This window comes from Talpa occidentalis, unplaced genomic scaffold (genome assembly GCF_014898055.3).
Source record: "Talpa occidentalis isolate TD23 unplaced genomic scaffold, MPIMG_talOcc4v2.1 talOcc4.2, whole genome shotgun sequence".
NCBI classification, from domain to species: Eukaryota; Metazoa; Chordata; class Mammalia; order Eulipotyphla; family Talpidae; genus Talpa; species Talpa occidentalis.
Genome location: NW_023602073.1, coordinates 121,016,491 through 121,039,761, shown reverse-complemented (window position 1 = coordinate 121,039,761; position 23,271 = coordinate 121,016,491). Strand labels below are relative to the sequence as shown.

Sequence of the window (23,271 nt, the reverse complement as noted above, 5' to 3'; positions counted from 1 at the left end):
CACTATCAATTAAATCAATGTGTCATTAAGTAAGTAAGCAAAATACTAACTCTAATAGCAGCTCAGACATACAATTTTTTAAAAAAAATAACCAAAGATTTAAAAGCATTTATTTACTTGAAGCAGTAAGTTACATATAGATTTCTATTTTTTTTTTTTAATTAATAGGGGCCATGGGTATTTTACTCATTTGGAAACAAATTTTCACATGAAACACATATACTTATTGGCATTGTTTATTTATAGAGTATCCATGCATATATATTTATGTATGGTTACTCTTAATATTGTACATAAAACAATATATTTCTACCTAAAGCATTGCAGATAAGATGCAATTGTATGTACACACCTATCAAAAACTTATAAACATATATATGTACCACATAATCTCATTTTAATGGACCAATCTAAATCTGTTTAAAGTAAAATAAGAAGGATTGGCATGATCAGACATTGCTCCTTGATTTTTCTGATGGTTTGTCACAATCTGTGGGAAAGAAAAAAGCTGATCTCCCAATTGCTATACTTATACATTTTTAAATTTTCTTTTTTCATTTTATTTTGGAAAATCATTATCTATATATTTGTGTCAAGTAGAGCAAGTATAGCTAGAGTGGATTTGCTATATAGATACATGCTGCAATTTCATTAAATATTTTTTAAAAATTTCCTTTCTGTTGATATTCTGAACCTAGAATGCATTTTCTTTCTACTGCCTCTCCCAGGGAACACCAACAAGACAGTAGCTGAATTACATCAATTGTAGCTCCTGAGAATCACAAAGGGGAGATGTAGACAGCAAATATTATTCCTAGGAGGATGTTCATTTGGGGAAAAGATACTAAGAAGTGGTGATCAAATATGAAATTATGTTATATGAACGGCATCACCTAACTATGAGTTAAAAAGATGGGACAGTTCAAATTTTATCTAGGAAAAAATCCCTGTCATAATATTTGAATTACATTTAAAGAAACATTTCTAGGGTCTCCCCTGGTGGCGCAGGTGATTGAGCGCAGCGCTGTGAAGCTGTCAGCAGCCTTTGCAGTGCTGGTTTGATCCCGGCCTGCCGGCGAGGGTCCCACAAGGTGAAGCAGACCTCTCCTGTCTCACCCGCTGCTCCCCTTAGCAGTGTATTTCGTCAGTCTGCCTGTTCTGTTCCCTGCTCTGTCTCTGGTGAATCCTCTCACCCTCCCTTGCATCCGGCCTATACCCTGGTTCTTGTATAAATAAATAAATAAATCTTTAAAAAAAAAGGAAACATTTCTATAAAATTAATATCTTAAAGTCAGGACAGCTTTATTTTGCTTTATCTGTATTCACATTAGAAATTGTTCCACATATTATACCTGCCTACAATTTTTAAAATATTTTTTATTTATTTATGAATACAAGAACTAGGGTGTAGGTTAGAGGTGCAAGGGGTGAGAGGATTCACCAGACACAGAGTGGGGGGCAGAACAGGCAGATCTACTGGAATACACTGCTGAGGGGAGTAAAGGGTGAAATAGGAGAAGTCTGCTGCGCCATGTGGGTGGCTCCTTGGCTGGAACAGAACTCATGATGCAGTGGTTGGTGATACTTGATAGTGCTGAGACTTTAACCCCTGTGCCACCAGGGAGGCTCTGCCTACAATTTTTATATGTTTTGTTTCTGATCCCAGGACCTGAGAACCATATAGTATGGGAGAGAGTCAATGTGCTAGAGTATTGAGGAACTCATTGATTCTGAGATTGATCTGAGAATTAGTCTCCTTTCCACTGCCCACTACATTTGCTGGAAATATACTTTGATTCAGCAATCAAAATACATACAAAAATTTGAATCTTTAATAGTTTCACTTACTCATATTTATGTACTAATGAAAAAGATTATATTCTGACATTACAATAAAGATCTTTATTTTATTCTTAGACCTGGTAGAGTTTCATAATAATATGGATTACTCTAAAAACATTGGCTATACTTTGAAAGAATGAATTTTACAAATATATTTGTATGTGAATTTATGCTGACAAGTTTAATTTCAAATGTTTGACATACATAATTTGGAGAACTTAAAGATGTGTTATGTTGTATATATTCAATAAACTCTCTTGCTCTTACAGCTGCTTTTGGAATTGTTGGAATGATAAAATCCCTATTTAGAAATATTAAATGTAAATGATCTTGAACAGGTTAATTTTATCAAATGCAAGTTGTAAAGAAAGTATGATAAAATTTATAAATATAATCCATCAACTGAAATTTGGGTAGGAATGATCTCTGCAGAATTTAAAGTTATGTGAGAACTGGAAGTTCAACTCACTATCTTTATATTAGAGAAAGATTGAAAACAACTCTTGAAATAATTTTTGATCAAATCTATCCAAAATGCTCCAATCCTGTGCTTATTTCCTTTTTACTTTTTCCATTGACCATAGACTAGTCAAGACATTAGAATGATCATCTAATAAAGGCTAGTCAATTTATTAGTCTAACAATAACACCATTTACTGGTGTCGATCTATTCTCCATGATTTACCCTTGTAATTAAAAAGCATATCCATGTGGAGGAACTCTAGTGCACTGAATAGGGGTTAGCCCTCCTATTTGTCTTTGTAAGAAAGCATTCTGCAGCGCCATTTAAATGGGGGAGTGAAAGTTTGGTAAAATGTTTCAAATGAGAAATAATTTCCTCTTTTCAAACATGTGTTTCATTATTGGAAGCATATATACAAATGATGAGTATTGCTTTAAATGACTTTCATAATAAAGCTGATGAATAAAGGTTCTGAATTTTTTTTAAAAAGCCACTACAGTGTTACTCTGAAATAGTCTGTTTTAATTTCTTTAATTGAATTCTTTTTGTCTGAAGTGAATGGAAACTTATGTTTATGTCTTTTCCCCCGTGTGTTCATGAGTGTAATTTATTCCTTCACAGACAGTATTGTGGTCCCTAAAATAGAAATGTACTATTTTGTTTGTTTTGTTAAAAAGAAAAAAAGGAATGTGTTGATGACATTTTTTCATTGTTTTTTCTTTCTACTCTATCAGATCAGTATGCGTTCTGTCGATATATGATTGACATGTTTGTCCATGGGGATTTAAAACCAGGTATTCCAAATAATTCTTGTACTTGTCTGTTTTAATAGTCTTTGTTTCTAAGATTGTTGATATTTTATATATTAAGTTGTATTTTCATTAAAACTAGCATAATGCATGTGTAGATTTAAAATAAAAAGCTGAAGTAAAACATTGACATTGAGGGGCCTTTAATTTTACTTTGTTTTACTGCATGGCCTTCTGCAAATTTAGTCAGCTGAATGCTAAAAAAAAGTGCTAATATCTTTATATACAATAAAGGGCTAATATCTTTAATAATATCTTGGAGTGAAGAGGAACATCTCAACATTGACAAATCCCAGTGTATATATACTACTCATTTAGTTTTATATATAATCTTTATCGTCTGTTTTGTTTAGTTGTGATGGCTTAAGAATGTTGTACATTACCCATACTTTTGCTTTCAGACCAACTAACTGTTTAATTGTACATGAGTTGATTCAATATTCTTGATAAGTATGAGGGGCTTTTTTTGATAAAATAAAAGGCCATAGAGAAATTTAATAAAATTTAATAATAGCATATATGCCACCTGTATACATGGAGAGACCATGAATTTTTAAATGTCATTGTCTGAGGAAAATAATGTTTTCTTTGTGCAGCCTAAATTATTCATAATAGTAATTGATCATAAAATATAATTTCTAGGAAAATCACATGACACAAGAGTAGTGTATTGTCAAATTTAGTGATGGATGCTAACAGATTAATAGTCATGATGCCAATCATATTTTTGCAAGAAATATACCAACAGAGTAAGGCTAGAAGGAACAGCAAAACCACCTCTGCATGAGTTAAAGAAAATTTTGCTAATAACTATACAGGGAGAGAGAGCCCTTCTAAAAACATGTGAACACATTCTAAAGAGCCATGTGTTTAGCTCTAAAGCTCTGTGTAATATCCTAACACCTGAAAATAATTCCCAAATGCTGTAGGAGTACAGTTTTGCATGTCATTTTTTGACTTTCTTATTGCTATCTTATATTATCTACCTACATTCATGATCTTGATGGTTTATTTTTATGATGTATAAAAAATTAAAGACTATTTAGATCAGCATTTTTAATCTTGGATATGAGGGAAAGAAGCTGAAAAAGAAAAGTATGTATAGTGTGCCTGTCTTTTCATGTCACAAACCATATATAGCTTCATAAATATACAAAAGAAAATAATCAGCATTCTTTGCTTCATTGTTGAGGCAATATATAAAATAGAGTGAGAGAGTACTAAATGTGACTTGCACTTTGAGAAACAAGGAATGAAAGAAAGATCCCATTTTGGCATATTAATTTAGAGAAAATGTAAGTGATAAGACTTTGACTCTGACTGACAATTAGAGAATAAAACAATTCCTGCCAAATTTATTGCTCTGCATGTATCCAGTATTTATAAAACATTTGTGCTTCCATCTGTTTCTGTTTGGGATTAGTGGAACACCTGTTATTGTTTAGCTAGAGTTCATTATTAATTATTGGTAATGAGTTTTTAAAGCTATAATTTGATTTTTCCCTCTGGATAAAGTATTTTCTTTGTAGAATAATGTGACAACCTCAAAAAATAACCCAAATTACATATCAAATTTCAAAAACCTGTTGATGTATATTGACACTGTGACATACTCTTAAGTTTTGTCTCTTTATCACATCAAATAAAACTTCTAACTAAAGATGACTTAAAAACTTTCAATTAAGATTTTGTCCAAATACCTGAAAATGAACTAAATCTAATTTTCTGAAGTGAATACACACACACACACACACACACACACACACACATATATCTTATGGTCAGCAACAATCCTACCACAAGTACAGAGACTATCTTAAGCCAGCATAAGCTATGAGATTCAGTTCATTATATTGTATCTAATTAAAATTCTCCTGTATTGACTCATTCTACATTAAGTTGAGAAATTAAAATTCAATTTTTTTAATTTTTAATTTTTAAATTATATTACTTTTATTGAGGTAATGTTGATTTATAATAGTGTACCTAATTTAGGGGCATAAATTCACATCACTTCAAATGTGTGTTACCATACCACCCCTGCCACCAAAGCACCCATAATTCTCCACCATTAGCTTTTGGAGTATCTTTGGAAGCCCCATTTTTCTGATGACTATGTCATAGTCATAGGCTGCCAAATATAGAAGAAAACTGTCAGACTTTGCATTCATAAGTTAATCAAAAGTATTTCATTGTCACTGAAATTTAAAAATGGGCAAAAAAACTAAACAGGTTCTTCTCCAAAGAAGATATTCAAATGGTCAATAGTCACATGAAAAAATGTTCAAAATCACTTAATATTGGACAAGAGAAAGTTATAAAATGAATCCAAATTGGGAAAGAAAAAGTAAAGCTATCATTATTTGCCAATGACATAATATTCCCTGCTCTTGAACTGGAAGAATCAACATTGCCAAAATGACCATTCCTACCAAAGCAATATACAGATTCAACACAATCCCAATAAAAATATCAATGGTGTTTTTCAAAGGACTGGAACAAATACTACTGAAATCATATGCTATCACAAAAGATGCCAAATAGCAGAAGTAATCTTGACAAAGAAGAAAGAGAATGGAGGTATTACACTTCCAGACTTCAAGTTTTATTATAAAGCCATAATAATTAAAACAGCCTGGTACAAGAACAAAAACAAACATGCAGGCCAATGGAATAGAATTGAAAGGTCAGAAATAGACCCACATGTGTATGGACAGTTGATCTATGACAAAGGAGCCAAGAGCAAACACTGAAACAAGGATAGCCTCATCAATAAATGGTGTTTGGAAAACTGAACAACTACATGAGAAGAAGAAATTAAACTATGATCTCACACCATACACAAAAACATCAACTCAAAAATGGATCAAATACTTGTTTATAAAACCTAAAACCATAAAAATACATAGAAGAAAACACGCGCAAAACATTTCATGACATAAGCTTTAGTGATGCCTTTAGGGATTTGTCCCCAACAGCAAGGAAAACAAAAGAGAACATAAACAGCTGGAATTGCAGCAATCTAAAGAGCTTCTGTACAGCAAAAGTAACCAAAACTAAAATGAAAAGACACCCAACTGAATGAGAGAAAATATTTGCACGCCATACATATGACAAAGGACTGATATCAAAGATCTACAAAGAACTCATAAAACTCCACAAAAACAAAACAATTCAGCTCACAAGTGGGCCAAAGAACTGAACAGACACTTCTCTAAAGAAGACATTCAAATGGTCAACAGGCACATGAAAAATGTTCACAATCATATAGTTTTAGAGAAGTATAAATCAAGATCACGATGAGATATCCACCTGACACCTGTGAGAATGGCCTGTATCTAACAGGCCAGAAACAACAAGTGTTAGTGAAGGTGTTGAGAAAATGGAAACCACACTGCTGGTGGGAATGCAAACTGGTCTAGTCCTTATGAAAACCAGTATGGGGGTGTCTCAAAACATTGAAAAATAGATCTGCCACTTGAGACAGTAATTTCACTCTTAGGCATCTACCCCCCCCCATTAAAAAAATACTAAATCAAAAGGAAACTTGCACTTCCACATTTATTGTAGCGCTATTTACTATAGCAACCTTATGGAAACAACCCAAGTGCCCCAGAACAGATGAGTGGATCAAGAAATTGTGGTATATATTACACAGCAATCAAAAAAGATAAACTCATGATATTTGTGATGACATGAATGCTGCTTGAAGGAATGATGCTTAGTGAAATAAGTCAGAAGGAAAAAAGATAAATGCTGGATGATGTCACCCAAATGTGGGATATAAAGTAACTAAACTAATGGTCAGACAAAAACAAGCCTAAAAAATCCATCCCTTGATAGCTGATTACAGAACTGAAGCACCAAGGTGGCCAGGGAATGAGGGAGGGTGGCAAGAACAAAGAGGGAAGGAAGCACAATGGTCTATAGTGGTGGAATATGGGTGAATTGGTGGGAGGTCCGCTACCACAGTAATATTGGATAGGGGTATCCCAATGTTATCTCAATTAAAATAAATAAATAAAATAAGAACTGGGATGTAAAACCTGAAATCATAAACTATAAGGGATATATATGCATTCCTATGTTTATTGCAGCATGCACTTACAATAGTCAAGTTATGGAAACAGCCTAAATATCCAAAAACAGATGAGTGGGTTAGAATGATATGGTATTTACACATAGTAAAATACTACTAAGCTATAAAAAATTATGCATTTGCACTCTTGCTATATGAGAGAATATAGATGGAACTGAAGTGGATTATGCTAATCAAAATAAGTCAGAGAGATAAAGACTGGATGATTTTAGTTGTAGGTGGAATATAAAATAAATGAAAACAAAGTCTAAATATCTGACTGTAGAACAAAATTCTATTTAAATCTAGAAAGTGAGTGCATGCTACTAAGTCTGGCACTATGGGGACCTGACCTGGAGTAACTCCATACACACACACACACACACACACACACACACTTAATTATGGAAGAATTATGGACCCTAAAGAGCGCCTCTCTCCAGACAGACTTTTTCTGTTCCACTTCAGTAACTAAGCACATTTACCATTAGGTCTCTTGATTTGTAGATGGTCAATATCATAAGACATATTCTGAATAGCATCTAAGCTGCCTTAGGACAGAAAGTAAAGAAGATAGTTCGTCACATTTGACTCTTTTGAAGCTGATGACCCCCACATTTTTGCTAGGGATAAAGCGACTAGGGCTAAATGTTAGTCATTTTCTAATATCAGAACTACTGTAACTGGTCAAGGCATATATTATTTGCTACACTGAATCAATATATGCCGGGAGTATGTGTATGTGTGTGTGTGTGTGTGTTTAATAATTGAGAGTATATATTATCAAGATAAATCCTTTAGATTCATTTATCTTTATCAACTTTCTAGTAAGTTCAATTTCCTTTTTAATACTTTATAGCTAGACATATTTTTCTTAAGCAACAGTCATGCAAATGATTTAATTCATTTAGTTAGAATCTTTAAAAGAAATATCATCATCTTGCTTGACATTTTCATATTCCTCTTCATCAGCTTCCACCTGTGCCTAATGAATTACATGCATTTCTGGGCAAAGTCAACCAAGTTAAACAAGAGACAAATTTTATAAGTAAGGAATCATGTGCTCACAGGCTTCTATATATTCACTGTAAATAAAGAAATAAGTTTAAATGTTCAGTACAAGGACTAGTGAGCTTTTAATTAGTAATTTTAGTACTTTTTTGGGTTTCTTATCTCTGTAGTCATTATGATTAAAGTTAAAGTTAAATTAAAGTTTACCCCTTAGACATTATTTCACCATTGAAATTCTAGCTACTGTCTGACTTTTATTTGAGCCAAGAATTCATGTCAAGATAATTTAATCTATTTTCGGTGTCATTTATCTTCTTAAAATTGAAGATATTCACCTATCAAAATCTTCTCTGACTATAATAAGATATTCTTTGGCAACCTGTATTCCAATTCTGTGGGTTTTAACTCCACAACTAGAAAGATCCTCAAGGAATAAGGAATAAGTTAATACTCTCATTTTATTAAGATCTTTTTCTTGAACTTCAGTAGTACTTAACTACATTTTTGGTTTGATCTTGCTGAGAAGAGATGAAATGTAATCGCAATATAGGCACTGTTATTTAATGGTTTAATATAATGTACTTTAGAACTCAGTAGGCTATATTGGTGAGGATTAGGTAAAAAGCAACTTTATTTAACTCGTCTCCAAAATATCTTTGTCTACTTTCACAAAACAAAAAGTTGGGAAGTTTTGTTGTTTTCACTAACTATTTGTTGGATTCCCTCAGCAAATTGATAGTCCAGAAGAGAAATAAGGTATGGCAAAAATAATTGATAAACTAAGGATGATTTGTAAGTATTCAAGAGAGGATCAGAAGATGTATATAGTAAGTTCAGTATACAAGGAATAAATAGTTATCTCTACCTACCACCTAGACCTCTTAGTAATTATTTTTATATTTTAAACTATTAAATATTTTTTTTAGAGAAGTAAGAATAAAGAGATGGTAAATATTATGCTGGGGCTTAGACAAAGCAGGTAAAATGTTCATTCCATAAATTCTCAGATTTTGAGATTGTATATATTCCAAATTGGAAACAAGGTACTAACATCATCAGTTGCCATGCAAAACCTACATTGTATCTATCATATTTCAAACACATTTAATAGATTCTATCATATTATTACTTCTGATTCTTCCAGAACTTGAATTACCAAAATTACACTTGAATTATTGAAAAGTTACATGACTCATAATTTTGTTGAGAAGAGGATGTCATCTTCCATAATTGTAAAATATTTTTATTTTTTAAATTCATGAGAATTAATTGAAACTATGAATTCAAACATTTTTTTTCATTTTTACATTGTCAACTTACTTCTGACACCTGGTTTCACTTTTCTTCAGCATGTGTGCACTTAAAAACCATAAATTTTGGCACATAAATTTTATAAAAGATGAAACAAAATTTTAAAAAATGGGTTGGTCCAGGTTTTTCCACAAAATGTTGCATGGTAAAGTCTTTACTATTGAAAGACAGACTGGATAAAAATGCAGTATTTGCATTCTGTCCTTTGAAATGTGTTATTCACTTCTATATTTTCTTGAATGATGACACATTTTAGTTAAAACAATATGAAAACTGAATGGTGATGGGATGATGATGATGTATTTTATAATTACATCACCCTTTTAGATAATTTTATCATTAGTCTATTTTCTTATTATTTAGCTCCTTTTTTTTTTTTTTTTGCATTGCTGGGAATAACTGGTGAGTAATGACAAAATAAATCCTAAGCTTATTGAAATGGAAGATCTTTAAGGTCTAGAAAAAATAAGACAATAATCTCATAATGTGTGCTGGATTTTTGAAACTGTCCAATGCTACCACATGAAATTACAAAATAGAATGAATTTTTTCCTCTTTAAAAAAAAATGAGTAAAATTTTTCTTGGTTCCTCAAAAAATCTGTAAGAAAAAAATCAGACAAGAAATATCAGTCTTTATGAATAGTTAGAATTGCTTAAAAATGAAACCCAGAAACTAAGTGTGACACTGAGAACCAATGGCAAGAACATAAATATGGGCAATCACATAAGTCAGGATTTAAATACTTTGCTTGTGTTTTTGATTTTTTGAATTTTAGCTTATAAGATTTATTTCCTTTTTTAAAAAAGATTTATTTATGTATGCATACAAGAGCTGGGGTACAGGCCAGAGGTTTTGGGGGGGTGAGAGGATTCAACAGAGACAGAATGGGGAGCAGAACAGGCAGACTGACTGAAGTACACTGCTGAGGGGAGCAGTGGGCGAGTCAGGAGAGGTCTGCTGCACCATATGAGTTGCTCACTGGCCAGTCAGGGATGGAACTCGTGCCGCAGAGGCTTGAGACAGCTTCATAGGTTGTGTCTCAACCCCTTGCGCCACCAGGGAGGCCCCTAAGATTTATTTCTTAAGGTTGTTAAATAACATATGCAGATATCATCCTTTATATGTTTGCTCTCTCTTTTCCTATGGGATTTGCTAGATATAGTGCTTTTAGTGTGAATGATCAAAGAATTTAAGAAAAAAGTAAAATTGGAATGCACCTTGAGACATTGGTAGTATATGTCTTTATAAAATTGGAGTTAAAGATATGAAAGGATAATAAGACATAGAATCATAATATCCTGAAAAGTTCTTTTGTGACTAGTGGTTGTTGAACATTTACTCTCTGCTGGGCTCTTTATTTGAGCCCTAGAGAATCTAGGGAGGTATATATAATCATCCCTGTTTTTTTTTTTTTTTTAAGATTTATTTATTTATTTATACAAGCACTGGGTAGTCAGAAGCACAGGAGGGTGAGAGAATTCACCAGAGCCAGAGCGGGAGCAGAGCAGGCAGAAGGACCGAAGTACACTGCAGAGGGGAGCAGCGGGCAGCAGGAGAGATCTGTGCGCCATGCGGGACCCTCCTCCGGTGACCGGGGAGCAGCCGGGGATCAAACCGGCGCTGTGGAGGCTGCGGGCTGCTTCGCAACCCAGTGCTCAACCGCTGCGCCACCGGGGAGGCCCTGTCATCTCTTTTTTATAGATGAGTTAATTATGGTACAGAGAGTTCAAGTGTTTTGTTCATATCACAAAGTTTTCTAGGCCTACGAACTATAAAGCCATCGGGATTGGGACCAAATCTCCCAACTTCTCAGTCATAGACAGGTGATTGCCAGTGGTTCAGTTTGGTTGACACTTAGGGAAACTAGAAAGTAAAACAAAATTGGAAATCCTGTGCAAGATGGTTCAGAGAGGAAGAACTTGGAAATATCAGTTAGGGTAAATACAGGGAAAGAAAGAAAAACTTGATCTTGGAAGGGATAGAAAGTATTCCGTTTAATCATGGATTTTTTAATATGGAAACTGAAGGAGAGAAAAGAAAAAGGGAAGTATTCAGAAATTGTTTACCTGAAAAACAACAAAATAAAAAGTGCCATAAATAGGTAATAAAGGAAGAGAGTGGGTCAAAACTCACTCGAGTGGGCGAGGCTGAGGAAGTTGGACACTGAACTCATCCATCGCTTATTCTGAAAGTCACAGATGGTATTCATCTGCAAAATAGAACAATGTGAAGATTCCAATCCAAACCTCATTTGTTAAGCACCTGCTAAATACCAAGGTTCATTCCAGGTACTTTCACAGACTTTTCTCACAACCAATGCTGAGATCTGCAGTTGGATATTTAATTTGTGGATTTTCAGGAAGAGGTCAGTGATGGAAATGGCGTGGGCAGGAGAGTAAATGAAATACGTCATCATACAAACACGGGGTGTCTTTTGTGTATTCATCAGCCCCAGGTTGAGCAGAGAGGAAGATAGAAGAATACAAAAAGAAGACCCCTAACTTCAGCAAGTGGAGTGGGTAGTTGATTGAAAAAAGAAAGGAGACCTGAAATTTGGATTATATGATGCACTCATTAAATGTTTTCAAGTTTTAGAGGAGAGGTATCTGTGATTCCTAGTGTCAGGGAAGGTAATGCACATTGGAATGTAAAAATTGGATAATATTTGCTAAGTGTTGTGGAGCACATAGGGATTGTTTTATATTCATACACAAAAACAAAGATGAAAGAAAGAATAGGGCCTCCCTGTTTTGCACCACTCTGTGGGGCAGTCTGCAGCCTCTGCAGCATGAGTTTAGTCCCTGGCCGGCCAGGGAGAAACCCACATGGTGCAGCAGACCTCTCCTGTCTCATCCGCTGCTCCCCTCAGCAGTGTATTTCTGTCAGTCTGCCTGTTCTGTTCCCCGCTCTGTCTCTGGTGAATCCTTTCACCACCCTGCATCTCTGGCCTGTGCCCCAACCCTTTTATGCATAAATAAATAAATCTTTTTTTTTTTTAAAAAAAAAAAGAAAGAATGAAAAAAAAAAATGAAAGGGACCATGGAAGCACATGTGAAACTGATGTGCTCATATTAAAATGAGGATATCAGACTGGCAAGAGGATAAATGAAGAGTAGGAAATATTGCAGAATTTAGATGTGGTAAATTTGCAGTGACAATCAAGTAGAAACTGGTGTGGAAGAACCTTTGGAGGATTTGAAGAATTTTGGACACAAAATCAGCATTTCAGAGAGCATGCTCTGGCAGCATTCTGCTTAAGGGATTGGAAATGGGAAAAATTTGTTGAATATTGCTGAAATGTGAGTTTCAAATATGAATTTGAAAGAAAGAAGGGCAAATTCTACTAAACCATTGTTCATGTAAGTGATGATGGAAACTATATGTAAGAGACTTAAATTAACTCTACTTAAAGAGGTATGAGCCCATACCTTAAAGCTCATATAGTGTTAGAAATCAAAGTTACCTCAATAAACATGATTTTAAAATGAAATTAATGTTACAACACAAAATTCTCAAACTATCTTAACAATTTCAGTTCATGCAAGTGGTATAAACTTAAATGAAGTCTACGCATAAATGTGAACAATAAAATATGCATGACGACTTGCCAAAAACTGTGCAACAGCAGGGAAAGTATTAGAACTGAACTTGCTTATAACCTAAAGTGGAACAATAGATTCCTTTCCATCTTTGGCTGATTTCTGTTGTTTTGTGTGATTTTATTTTTATGCTTCAGAGGCAACCATACGAAGCACTAATATCACAGTTTGTGAGAACAGGTGGCTAGGCACAAAGACTCCAGAGCCAAACTGCATGACTTCAAATCTAGGCCCAGCCACTTGCTTGAAATATGACTTCAGCAAGTTCATCAATCTCTTTAGGCCTCCATCTCCTCCTCTGTCAAATGAGGCTGATAATGGGATTTGTTGCAGGATACTTGAGCAGATGGTCAAAAAGCACTTAGAGTCCATGGCTCTCTGAGGGTTGGCTCTTCTTTCTTTACTAATTGAACACATATCTGAGGGTTGTTACAAGTAGCATTTTCTCAGGGAGAAAGAAACAGCAAATAACATACCACACTCTAGCCATCTGATGTCTTCTGGCCTTAGTTCAGCTACCTATACAATAATAACATGATTAGTAGGATGATAATAAGGAAAAATGCAAAAATTCTGCGTAGCATACATTAATGATTGTGGTTTAAGTGTCTTCTAGATGAGTTCTAGAGAATAGCTAGACTCTGTGGATTTAGCAGTGAACACAGGCCTGGTGCCTTCATCTCCTTTACCATCCATCACTTTTTAGATATTTGATTGCATTATTATATATTGTTATCATTTCCTCCTTAGCAAGTCTTTATTTATTGTCTTACATACAGTATTCTATCAGAAAATATTTGCTTTATACCTTCTTGGATACATGATGTTTCTTGATTAATTTAAAAATCTATAGTATTTATCTTGACAAAAAAAAAAATTGTTCATGATTATCCCAGAGCAGACCTCTTTATTTGTTCCTCGAAATAATCTTGTTATTTAAAAAGATGACAGCTTTCTAAGCATTGCAAACAGGTCCTGTGTAAAGATTTTTAAAGGAGTTATTGGTAGTATCTCCAGAGACAGAGGATCAGAATTAACAAAGGAAGGTTTACTGTCTGCATCAGTAAACTACAGGCTGCATACAGAATTAAGCAAAAATACAAAAAGTAAAGGAGAATGAGCCTATATTTAATTACAGGCATGCATAGTTCTGGACTTGGCATATGCCTGTGGGAGTTGCCTTCTGATTATTTGAAGTCTGTGGAAGCTGTTCAAGATAAATGAACCAGATTTAAATATTTGCCTAAATCAATCCATTAAACATTCTAGTCACTATAAATAGGTAGAATGTACACAGAAATAGATCCAAGCACTTCTGAGTGGCTCTGATTCCTCTGTTGCTGCTACCACTTTCTCAGTCAACTTCATTGCAAAAAAAAAGGGATTTCATTTGGGGGAAGAAGGCTAGTCAATAAGCAGACTTCTCACTCCACAATGAAATGCTCATGTAACTTCACTTACTCTGTGTCCATTTAAAGAGCACAAAATGGAAGTTTAAGTTTCATTTTCTCATACACTCAGAATTTTGTCTCTTATCCTTTTAAAAGTGGTGTCAGTTGTAGAGGAATGTCTTTGCTGTGAGGCAGTTGCATTAAAGTGTCATTTTGGTCTAACTTTGACACCATTAATGGCATGGACCTGCTGTCAGACAAGAATAAATTCCTTCTCAGATATCCTACTGAGACTATTCAAAGCATGTTCTAAAATAGTCTAAAAAGGAACAAATAATGCAGAGTAATTTGAATTACTGCATGAGAAGCAAGGAAAATTAAGGCTTAATCAAAGAATTATCAAACTAATTAGGTGTTATTTATTAATGTGTCATGTCTTGTAATAATCTTATCTGTCAGTTTATATGCAAGAGTGCAGATTTAAAAAAGTATTCTAGTAATTATATGAATATATTCTCTTGGTGCTATTCTAAGGCTCATTTTTTTTGGCCTAATAAAGGATAGAGAATCTATGATGTTTTAACTATTCAAATAAATGTATAGTTCTTACCCCTTTTCTTAAGTAGACCTTATTTTTCAATATGGAAATAATTATTAAGTTCCACACCTATTTCAATATAACTAAATATGAAGTGAATAGTCTCATGTATCTATTTTCATAGAGACCTTTTTGGTAAATGAATAATCTTTATCCTTAGCTCTTTTTATCCTGGGGAGGATGTTTGTTCAGGATGAACCTGTTATGATTTTTACAACATTAACATAACATTACTGATAGACTGCAAAACCAGTTGTTCAGTAATTTTTGATCAGTTCTATAATGGTGACACTAGCCCAATATAGTGTCTATTTTGATTTTTTTCTCAAAAAATTCTGTGTTAGATATAATGGTACAGTTATTTCCACATAGTAGTAAAAATAATTCTACATTCAAAGACAACATATTTTGCCTATTTATGTCCTGGTCAGCATCAAAGTTGATATGCTGCTAAATGTCTTTCTTTTTACCTCCAGATCATTAGTGAAATCCTAGTATGTACTTGATATCTGTGGTATTGATGGGAGTTTCAGAGCAGAAGCAGATAATAGTCTGTTGGAGATTATCACAAATGAAACAAAGGGGAAAAAAAAAAAACAGGTGGGAGAGAAAATTGAAGAAGGAACTAATTAAGTACTAAATCACGTGATGTTGAATGTACTCACTATAAACATCTAGAAAGCAGGAGGCCACAGAGGTCAGGATTGACTTCATAAAGGTGTAGCCCTAGTAATTTTTCATTGCTTATCATTAGCTTTAATGTCATTGTTATGGTTAATTGCTTACAATGAATTTAGTATTTATTCTTACATAAATGATCAATGTTTCCTCCTAAGGGAGGAAAATAGTGAAATAATTAGATGGACTTTTTTTTATTAACAATGTGACCTGAGAAATAAATACAAGGTAAAAACTGAACAAAGTTTTTTGTTATCTGTATCACTGTGTTTCAAATTAGAGTCCTGTATTACACTTTGTCATTCACTCTTAATTATTTATATCGTTCAAATCTCCACTACTCTATTTAATTCAATATTTCTGGTTTGTAGTTTATATTACTGCTTTGCTGAAGGAAAAACTGTCACCTACAAACACCTTTCTACTGCAACCATCCACAGCCTTTACTTAATGAGCACTTGTTTAGTAGATAAAACTTGTTTGTAACAATTGGAATCACATATAGAAAGTGAGGGAAAATAAACAGAAAAAGTACCAATATTGTCACATTGAAACACAATATGTGTCAGAAAAACAAGCTGATGATTTAATATTGTCTTTTATGGAGGTGGCACAAGATGTGTACTTTTTCCATTTTCTATTATTCATGGCAATGATTACACATTAACAATGATTTTCTCCCAGGGGAATATTATTTTTTTTGTATAATTATAAATAGCCTCCCGGTAGAGACTGGATCAGGAGTGTGCATTGTTTTAAATGGCAAAATAGTTTCAATTACACATGACTTAAAATAGGAAGAGAAGTTGGATGACTTCCAAATGTGTCATTCAAGTGAGCATATATTTGTGAATTTAATTGCCGTGTTAAGCTTATGAAATAATTATTAACATGGTCGCATTTTGTCCTTTATATATTAAGTGAAAGCTTTGGAATGTTTATTTTTATCTGCCTGTAGTTGGAAATGTGTAGCATTTTATCACCTTTATTAAAGAACTCACTAGAAAATCCTACATTAAAGCAAAACGTCAAAGATTTGTTTCTCTTCCCCCAGGTAAACTTCAAAACCAGAAGGTTCTTTTTTTTTTCTTTTTAATTGGCTCTATCATTATTCTGTCTTTTTGAATTATTTGTGAACATGTAATGTTTGCATGTGTCAGAGAAAAAAAAATTTAAAAATGAAAAGGAATTTTCCCACAGATGAAGGAAAAAAAGAAGAGAGGTAGGACAGTGCAATGTCCTTTCTCTTTGCCATGTCCTCTGAATGTGGAGGAGCTGAATGGGATGGCTTGAAATTGAGAGTTGATTTTATTTTATATGAATGAACTCCTATTTTTCAAATGCCATATTATTCTTTAAGAACATATCTTCCTGCATTTGAGGATAGGGAGGAAGGAAATTCACTAAGAGCTTGTCTAACATGACTTTCCTGGAGCTGGGGAAAAGCTCAAATTGTCATCTGCATGTTATTCTGCACATACCATTTAAGGATTTTTGAAGACTTTAGTTGTAGTGGTGATAACACTGATGATGATGATGATGATGGTGATGATGATGATGGTGATGATGATGATGTTGAGAAAAGATTTCTCACTTACTGAGTGTGAAGATTGTGCCACGCACTGTGCTCAACTCCAGACATGGATCGTCTCAGTATTTGCACCAGACCCTTGGTGGTGGGTCATAATCTCTCCAGAGACCTCATAGATTAGGAAATTCAACCCAGAGGAAGTAGTGGGATTTTCTTAGATGGCTGAATATTGTTTTCAACTCTTTAAAAAGAATGATATATACACTTAAAAAGGTCATTACTGTATAAGTTTTCTTTTGTCCTTTTTCTTCCATTTTCGAAGTGGTCTATTTAGATAAATTCACAATCTAAGCTTTTATAATGTAAATCAGACATGTGCTACTAAATTTTGTCAATACATAGGTCAAAAAAGCAGGCAATTTGCTAATACCTTTTCTATTGGCCAGTGAAAGGAGTATTAAATCCCTAAGTGGGATGGACTATAACTCTATACTCAAGGGCATATTTGGCTTATTATCAAAATCACTGAAGAAATCAGATATAACTTAATTCTAAATTTCTTGAGTATCTGTTAAGCTGGACAGAAAGTCTGATAAAATATTACCCTGTCCCATTAATAGATTTTTAAGTGTATCATGTTCTAAATGGTTAGTGTGAGACAAGTTGAGATGGAAGAGAACATTAAAGACATTTATCTCTAAGGTGTTGGGTAATTCCTGACATTATTGAGAATGAAAACAAAAGATTCTAGTGTTTTGGGAATTGATTTAGTAATCAACGGTGCCAGCTGCTCTTTGTCAATAACCTCTTTGGTAGAATCCTAAAGTCAAACAACCAGATAAGATGAGACAGAAGGAGGCATTATTTATTCTTCATGTTTAGATAGTTTACAAAAATGTCAAGCCTCCTACCTCTTGAGAAGTAAATTTGTTATTCTGTGTGTAAATTCCTTTAATACATTTTGTAAATGTGATGATTTTTTTCTTGGGAATCATCTTCTTTCCTCAACTTTCTGCAGGCCACTCACCACTTTCCCATGCTCATTTGGCGTGACTTGATTTTCAGTCTTTGAGTAAATCATTAAAGTGTGTTGACTCTGAAAAGTGATAATGAATATAAAGTCTGAAATAATACATTTTGACAGGAGAACTAAGACACACTAAATGTGCTCATATATGCCATGTTATAATTACCTGACTGATAAACAATTTTATTAGAACTGGTACTTCTGTAACAGCAGAAAAACAATGCATTTTAAATTCAGTTCAGTTGCGTACATAAAATTAATCATAAATATAATATTTTAAGTATCTTTCATGACAGAAAAATTAATTTCTAACAGAATGAGTCATTTTCACCTTATACCTACTCCTAACCACCCATTCTGGGTAGGGAATGTTAGACATTGTTAATATTGGTAAACAGCATCTTAGCGACCTAGTGTTTATTAATTATAACTTTAAAAATTGAATCAGCATGACTAATGGTTAAAAAGATGTGTTATTTGTGTTTTAAATCATCTTTAAAGAGAACAGGGTTAAAATATCCATTAAAATGATCATTTTACTACAATGTAGAATTCAGTATTTAAGATCTGCTTTTTACTATAAAATGATGTCACTGACTACAGAATTTTACAACATAATATAATGCATAATATTTATAATTGTTCAAAGCTGTTTTAACACTATGATAACTGGTCCAGTTATGCTATTTTTAAAGTAATGGCAAACCTAAAGAAAGCATTATGCTGTGCGTTAGAAATGTGTACACGTGTCCTATTTGTGAGATGGGTGAATCTGCTTAGTTGTTCAGCTTTGTGTTTCAGTTTATTGATAACTCTAAGTCATCTTTTGGCACTAAAACACAGTTTAAGTTACCTCTCCAGTGCAAAATTCTTTAGGCTTAGACACACAATTTATATAGTCTTTCAATTTGAGAGAATCAGTAGATAGCCAGATCATAGTGTGAACATTATCTGTTTATTGAGCTGTTCAACCAATAGTTACCTTTCTTCATCTCTGTTCTTTAGCTCAGTTTTTTTTTTTTTTTTTTTTTTTAATAGAGGCATGCTTTATTTATTTGTTTGTTTGTTTTGTTTATACATGCACTGGGTACAGTCAGAAGCGGGAGGGTGAGAGAATTCACCAAAGCCAGAGCGGGGAGCAGAGCAGGCAGAAGGACCGAAGTACACTGCTGAGGGGAGCAGCGGGCGGCAGGAGAGGTCTGCGCGCCATGTGGGACCCTCCTCCGGTGGCCGGGGAGCAGCCGGGGATCGAACCGGCGCTGCAGAGGCCGCGGGCAGCTTCGCAACCCAGCGCTCAACCGCTGAGCCACCGGGGAGGCCCTCTTTAGCTCAGTTTTTACCACCACCTTTGGGTAAATGTATTTATACTTCATTTTCACAGGCAAATTATTGTTTCACTTATAAACAAAGTGTTAAAGTTTCTCACAGAAAGAAAACAAATGCTTTGGTTTGGAACTATAAATGATTGCAAAAAAGAAAGACAAAAAAATACATTTTTAAATGTATTGTTTTGGAAGCATTTTACACTCAACCAAGGGTTAAAGAACCTAGAACTAATAACTCTCTAGTTCAGTCTGTTCAGATTCAAACACTCCAAAAACAGTAAGAGTGACATTTGACAACTTTCATTTATTCCTTCATTCATTTAATCAAACATTTTCTCTTTTAATTATTCTTCTTCCTTTACCAAATGTTTATTGATGTTCTAGATTCTGTCCTCAGATTGCTTATAGTCTAATGAGGATTTTTTTTTTTAAAAGTTTAGACTTATAAATACACAAATGTATTGAGAATCAAATGATAAGTTATATATTGGTTACAACCAATAAAGAGTTGTGAGGGGAGTGGATAAAAGGAAATAAAGAAAGATAAAAGAACTAAGATTTGAGGGATAAGTGGAATAGGCCAATTTACCACTAAAAATTGGAAATACCAGAGAATTCACATTGCATTGGAAAATTCCAGTACAAGTAAGATATTTGCACTCTAAGAACATGTGGTAGTTTTTAATTTTGATTTTTTTAAGTTGAGGTTTAAGTCCATCTAATTTGCAGCATTTGTCTCTTTCTTTACGGGATTTGGTCTTTGTACAAAAAGAAAAACCTACCCTTCATATTACTGATTTGTCCATTTCTCCTTCCTCTGTTATTTATCCTGGTCTTACCCTATGGGTAAATATGATTTGGTGAATAGTTGAGATACTGTTCAGAAAATTAAAAGAAATTATTGAAGAAAAGTGAAGAAATAGTAAGTCTGAATGTTTTATAAACAACTCAGTCAGTAGTCCAGCTAGTATTGTGGAAATGAGGTCTGGTAGCAAGGAGATTGAACTTTGAGTATTCAACCTCTACTTGAGGTCAATTCAACATCTAATAATTAAATTGAACATGACAACTGAACAGAACTATACAACTTATTATCTTGGGAATTGAATATTCACATATCTTTCAAGGGTTCTGAGCAAATTTTGAGAACAGGTTGGATGCTTGGCATTTATCATGCCCTTTTGAGTAGATGTTAAATAATAGAAAAATAAAATAGAATCAAAAAACCTTAATCTTAAATTGGGCCTGCTCTCAATGTCTGAGCTTACTTAGGCACTTTTTGTCCCAGAGATCTTTTCTTTACATATGAAAAATTAAGGTGTTGGAATAACTGCTTTCAAAAATTCTTTTCACATCCCAAAATGCTATGGGTATGATTCTATGCATCTTTTCTTGTTGTTGTTGTTCTCCTAAACACCAGACACTCTGTCATAGTGAGATACTAAGATAAATGGAGCAAAGATATGATCTTTACCTAATTTTATTTCCTTTCTTTAGTAGGCTGTTCCATGGGAAATATTTCTACTTCATAAAATTCACATGAAAAGGGAAAAAAAACCCACTAATGTTACCTTTATCATTTTTAATCAAAAGAAGGTATGAAATATATATTGAACTTCTATTCCTTGCTTCCCATCAAAGTGAATATGCAAATATATAGTAACACATGGAATATTAGGGAAGCTCTTTTTCAGGATGCAAAGAAACTTTTCTAGTAGAAACATTTTGACCTGGAAGATGCTCTTTGATCAAAGAAGCTGAAGCTTTTGGTATTTTAAACACCCTCATATTAGGGATATGTAGCTACTTTATACTAAATAATCCATGTACTTGAAACTATCTGAAATCATGAAAAAAAATCACGAGACTTAATTACCAGTAAGATATATTATTGGAATAACTCAATAAAGTAATTGTTTTTTTCAGCGACCTCTATATAGGTCGTCTGTTAAAATTAAAAACCATATAATGCCAGTGACAATAATGACTAAATAATTCCATAAATAGCAAGTAGATCAGTAAATGGAAAATTTGCTGCCCTTATTAAAGGAAATTCAGTTGTCTAGAAATGGTTTAGAACCATGTATTTCCTTTAATAAGGAAACTAGATAAATTAAACTTTAGTATAGTGAGTTGTTTTTAACTTTATATTATCTGAATTCAGCTCATAGCCTCCTATTTGACTGGAGATTCTGAGTTATTCCATTTATCATTCTAACAAAGTAAAGAAAACATCAGTAACTTAGATCATTAGAAGAAATGCACACTGTATACTATCCCCAGTGGAACCTGACTAAATCAAAAACAATCATATTGACTAGTGTGAAAAAAAAAGTCAGAACAATAAAACATTGGCAACTTACAAACACGCCACTCAGGTATTATGGAAATAAGCCCATCAAAATCACTCAAGAAACAAAAATAAAGCCAACTCACCTATGTTTGAATGTCAGAGGGATTTTCAGGTAATAGCTTGTAATATGAAGGGCACCTTTAGATTTCCAATGTGAATTTCAACAACCTAAATCTTTCTTTTAGAGAGTTACAATTCTCAGGAATTCCAAAAGAATATATTCTTAATACAATTATAGGCCTTTTTCCTGTAAATGAGTTCTGTTATTTCTGTCATGTTTAATTTTATCTGTTGTTATGTCTTTGTTTTCTTGCATAATCTGTTTTAAGTCTTCTTGCAAAATTAGATGGAATATAAATTGTAAATACACTATTGAAAAATAATTGATATTTTGCATATTTTCTAAGTTTTAGATGCTTTATCACTTCATCCTCCTAAGAGTATGAAACATGTTTCTTATTTTATAAAGACCCTTACTGAGGAATTGAGACTTCATGAGATATTCAAGTTCATACAGATTATAAGTAATGACAATGAAATTCTCATATATCACTGATTCTTCAGCATGCAGCTTTATACTAAATAACATTGCTTTCACTATAAAATATTTTACCATGGCATATTTAATGTTATTATTATATAATATATATGACGTTCATTTACATAGAAAAATGGTCTCTGATTTCAATAGAATTCTAAAACATTATTGAACATAATAGAAAACTTAGTACTAAAGTCATATGTCACTCTCAAATATATTGTGACTGATTTGTTTCGGGACTCCTGAGCACAATAAAAACTTACCCTGAGCTAATAATTTCCCTGCTGATGTTACCTATCATTGTCACCATGGAAACAGGCAGCCATCTTTATTTTCTTTTTCTTTTTCTTGTGCTCCTTTTTTCTTACTGCATCCATCACTTTGCAACCATATAGTCAGCCACTTTGAAAGCATAATACAGGTAACCCTTTCTTTTCAAAAGTGTGCATTACACCACTTAAATTTTATAAAAGACCTATTTTTAGTATCTGTTTTCGCTAATCAAAAGAAATTCAAGGAGAATTTTTAATTTTACAACAAAAGTCAAAAAGTGAAATGTAGCATTAGTATTTTACAACACATGACCTAGAGGCAGCACACATGTGCCCTGAGCACAGCCAAGCTCCTTCCCTGGAACCACTTCATAAATTCTGTGCATTTATCATCTCTTCCCTGCTTTAATATAGGGTAGTGCTATGGTGTGATCTTGTAG

At 33.5% G+C, this 23,271-nt stretch overlaps 1 protein-coding gene across 4 annotated transcripts in view; it reads left to right on the top strand.

Moving 5' to 3' along the window:
* TRDN (triadin) overlaps window positions 1-23,271 on the top strand; it is a 306,860-nt gene that overhangs the window by 103,010 nt on the left and 180,579 nt on the right. For all 4 annotated transcript variants that reach the window (XM_054697795.1, XM_054697794.1, XM_037518773.2 and 1 more), the window contains exon 9: window positions 3,040-3,099. In XM_054697795.1, coding sequence (XP_054553770.1) covers window positions 3,040-3,099 — 60 coding nt within the window. The remainder of the gene's footprint in view (window positions 1-3,039; window positions 3,100-23,271) is intronic.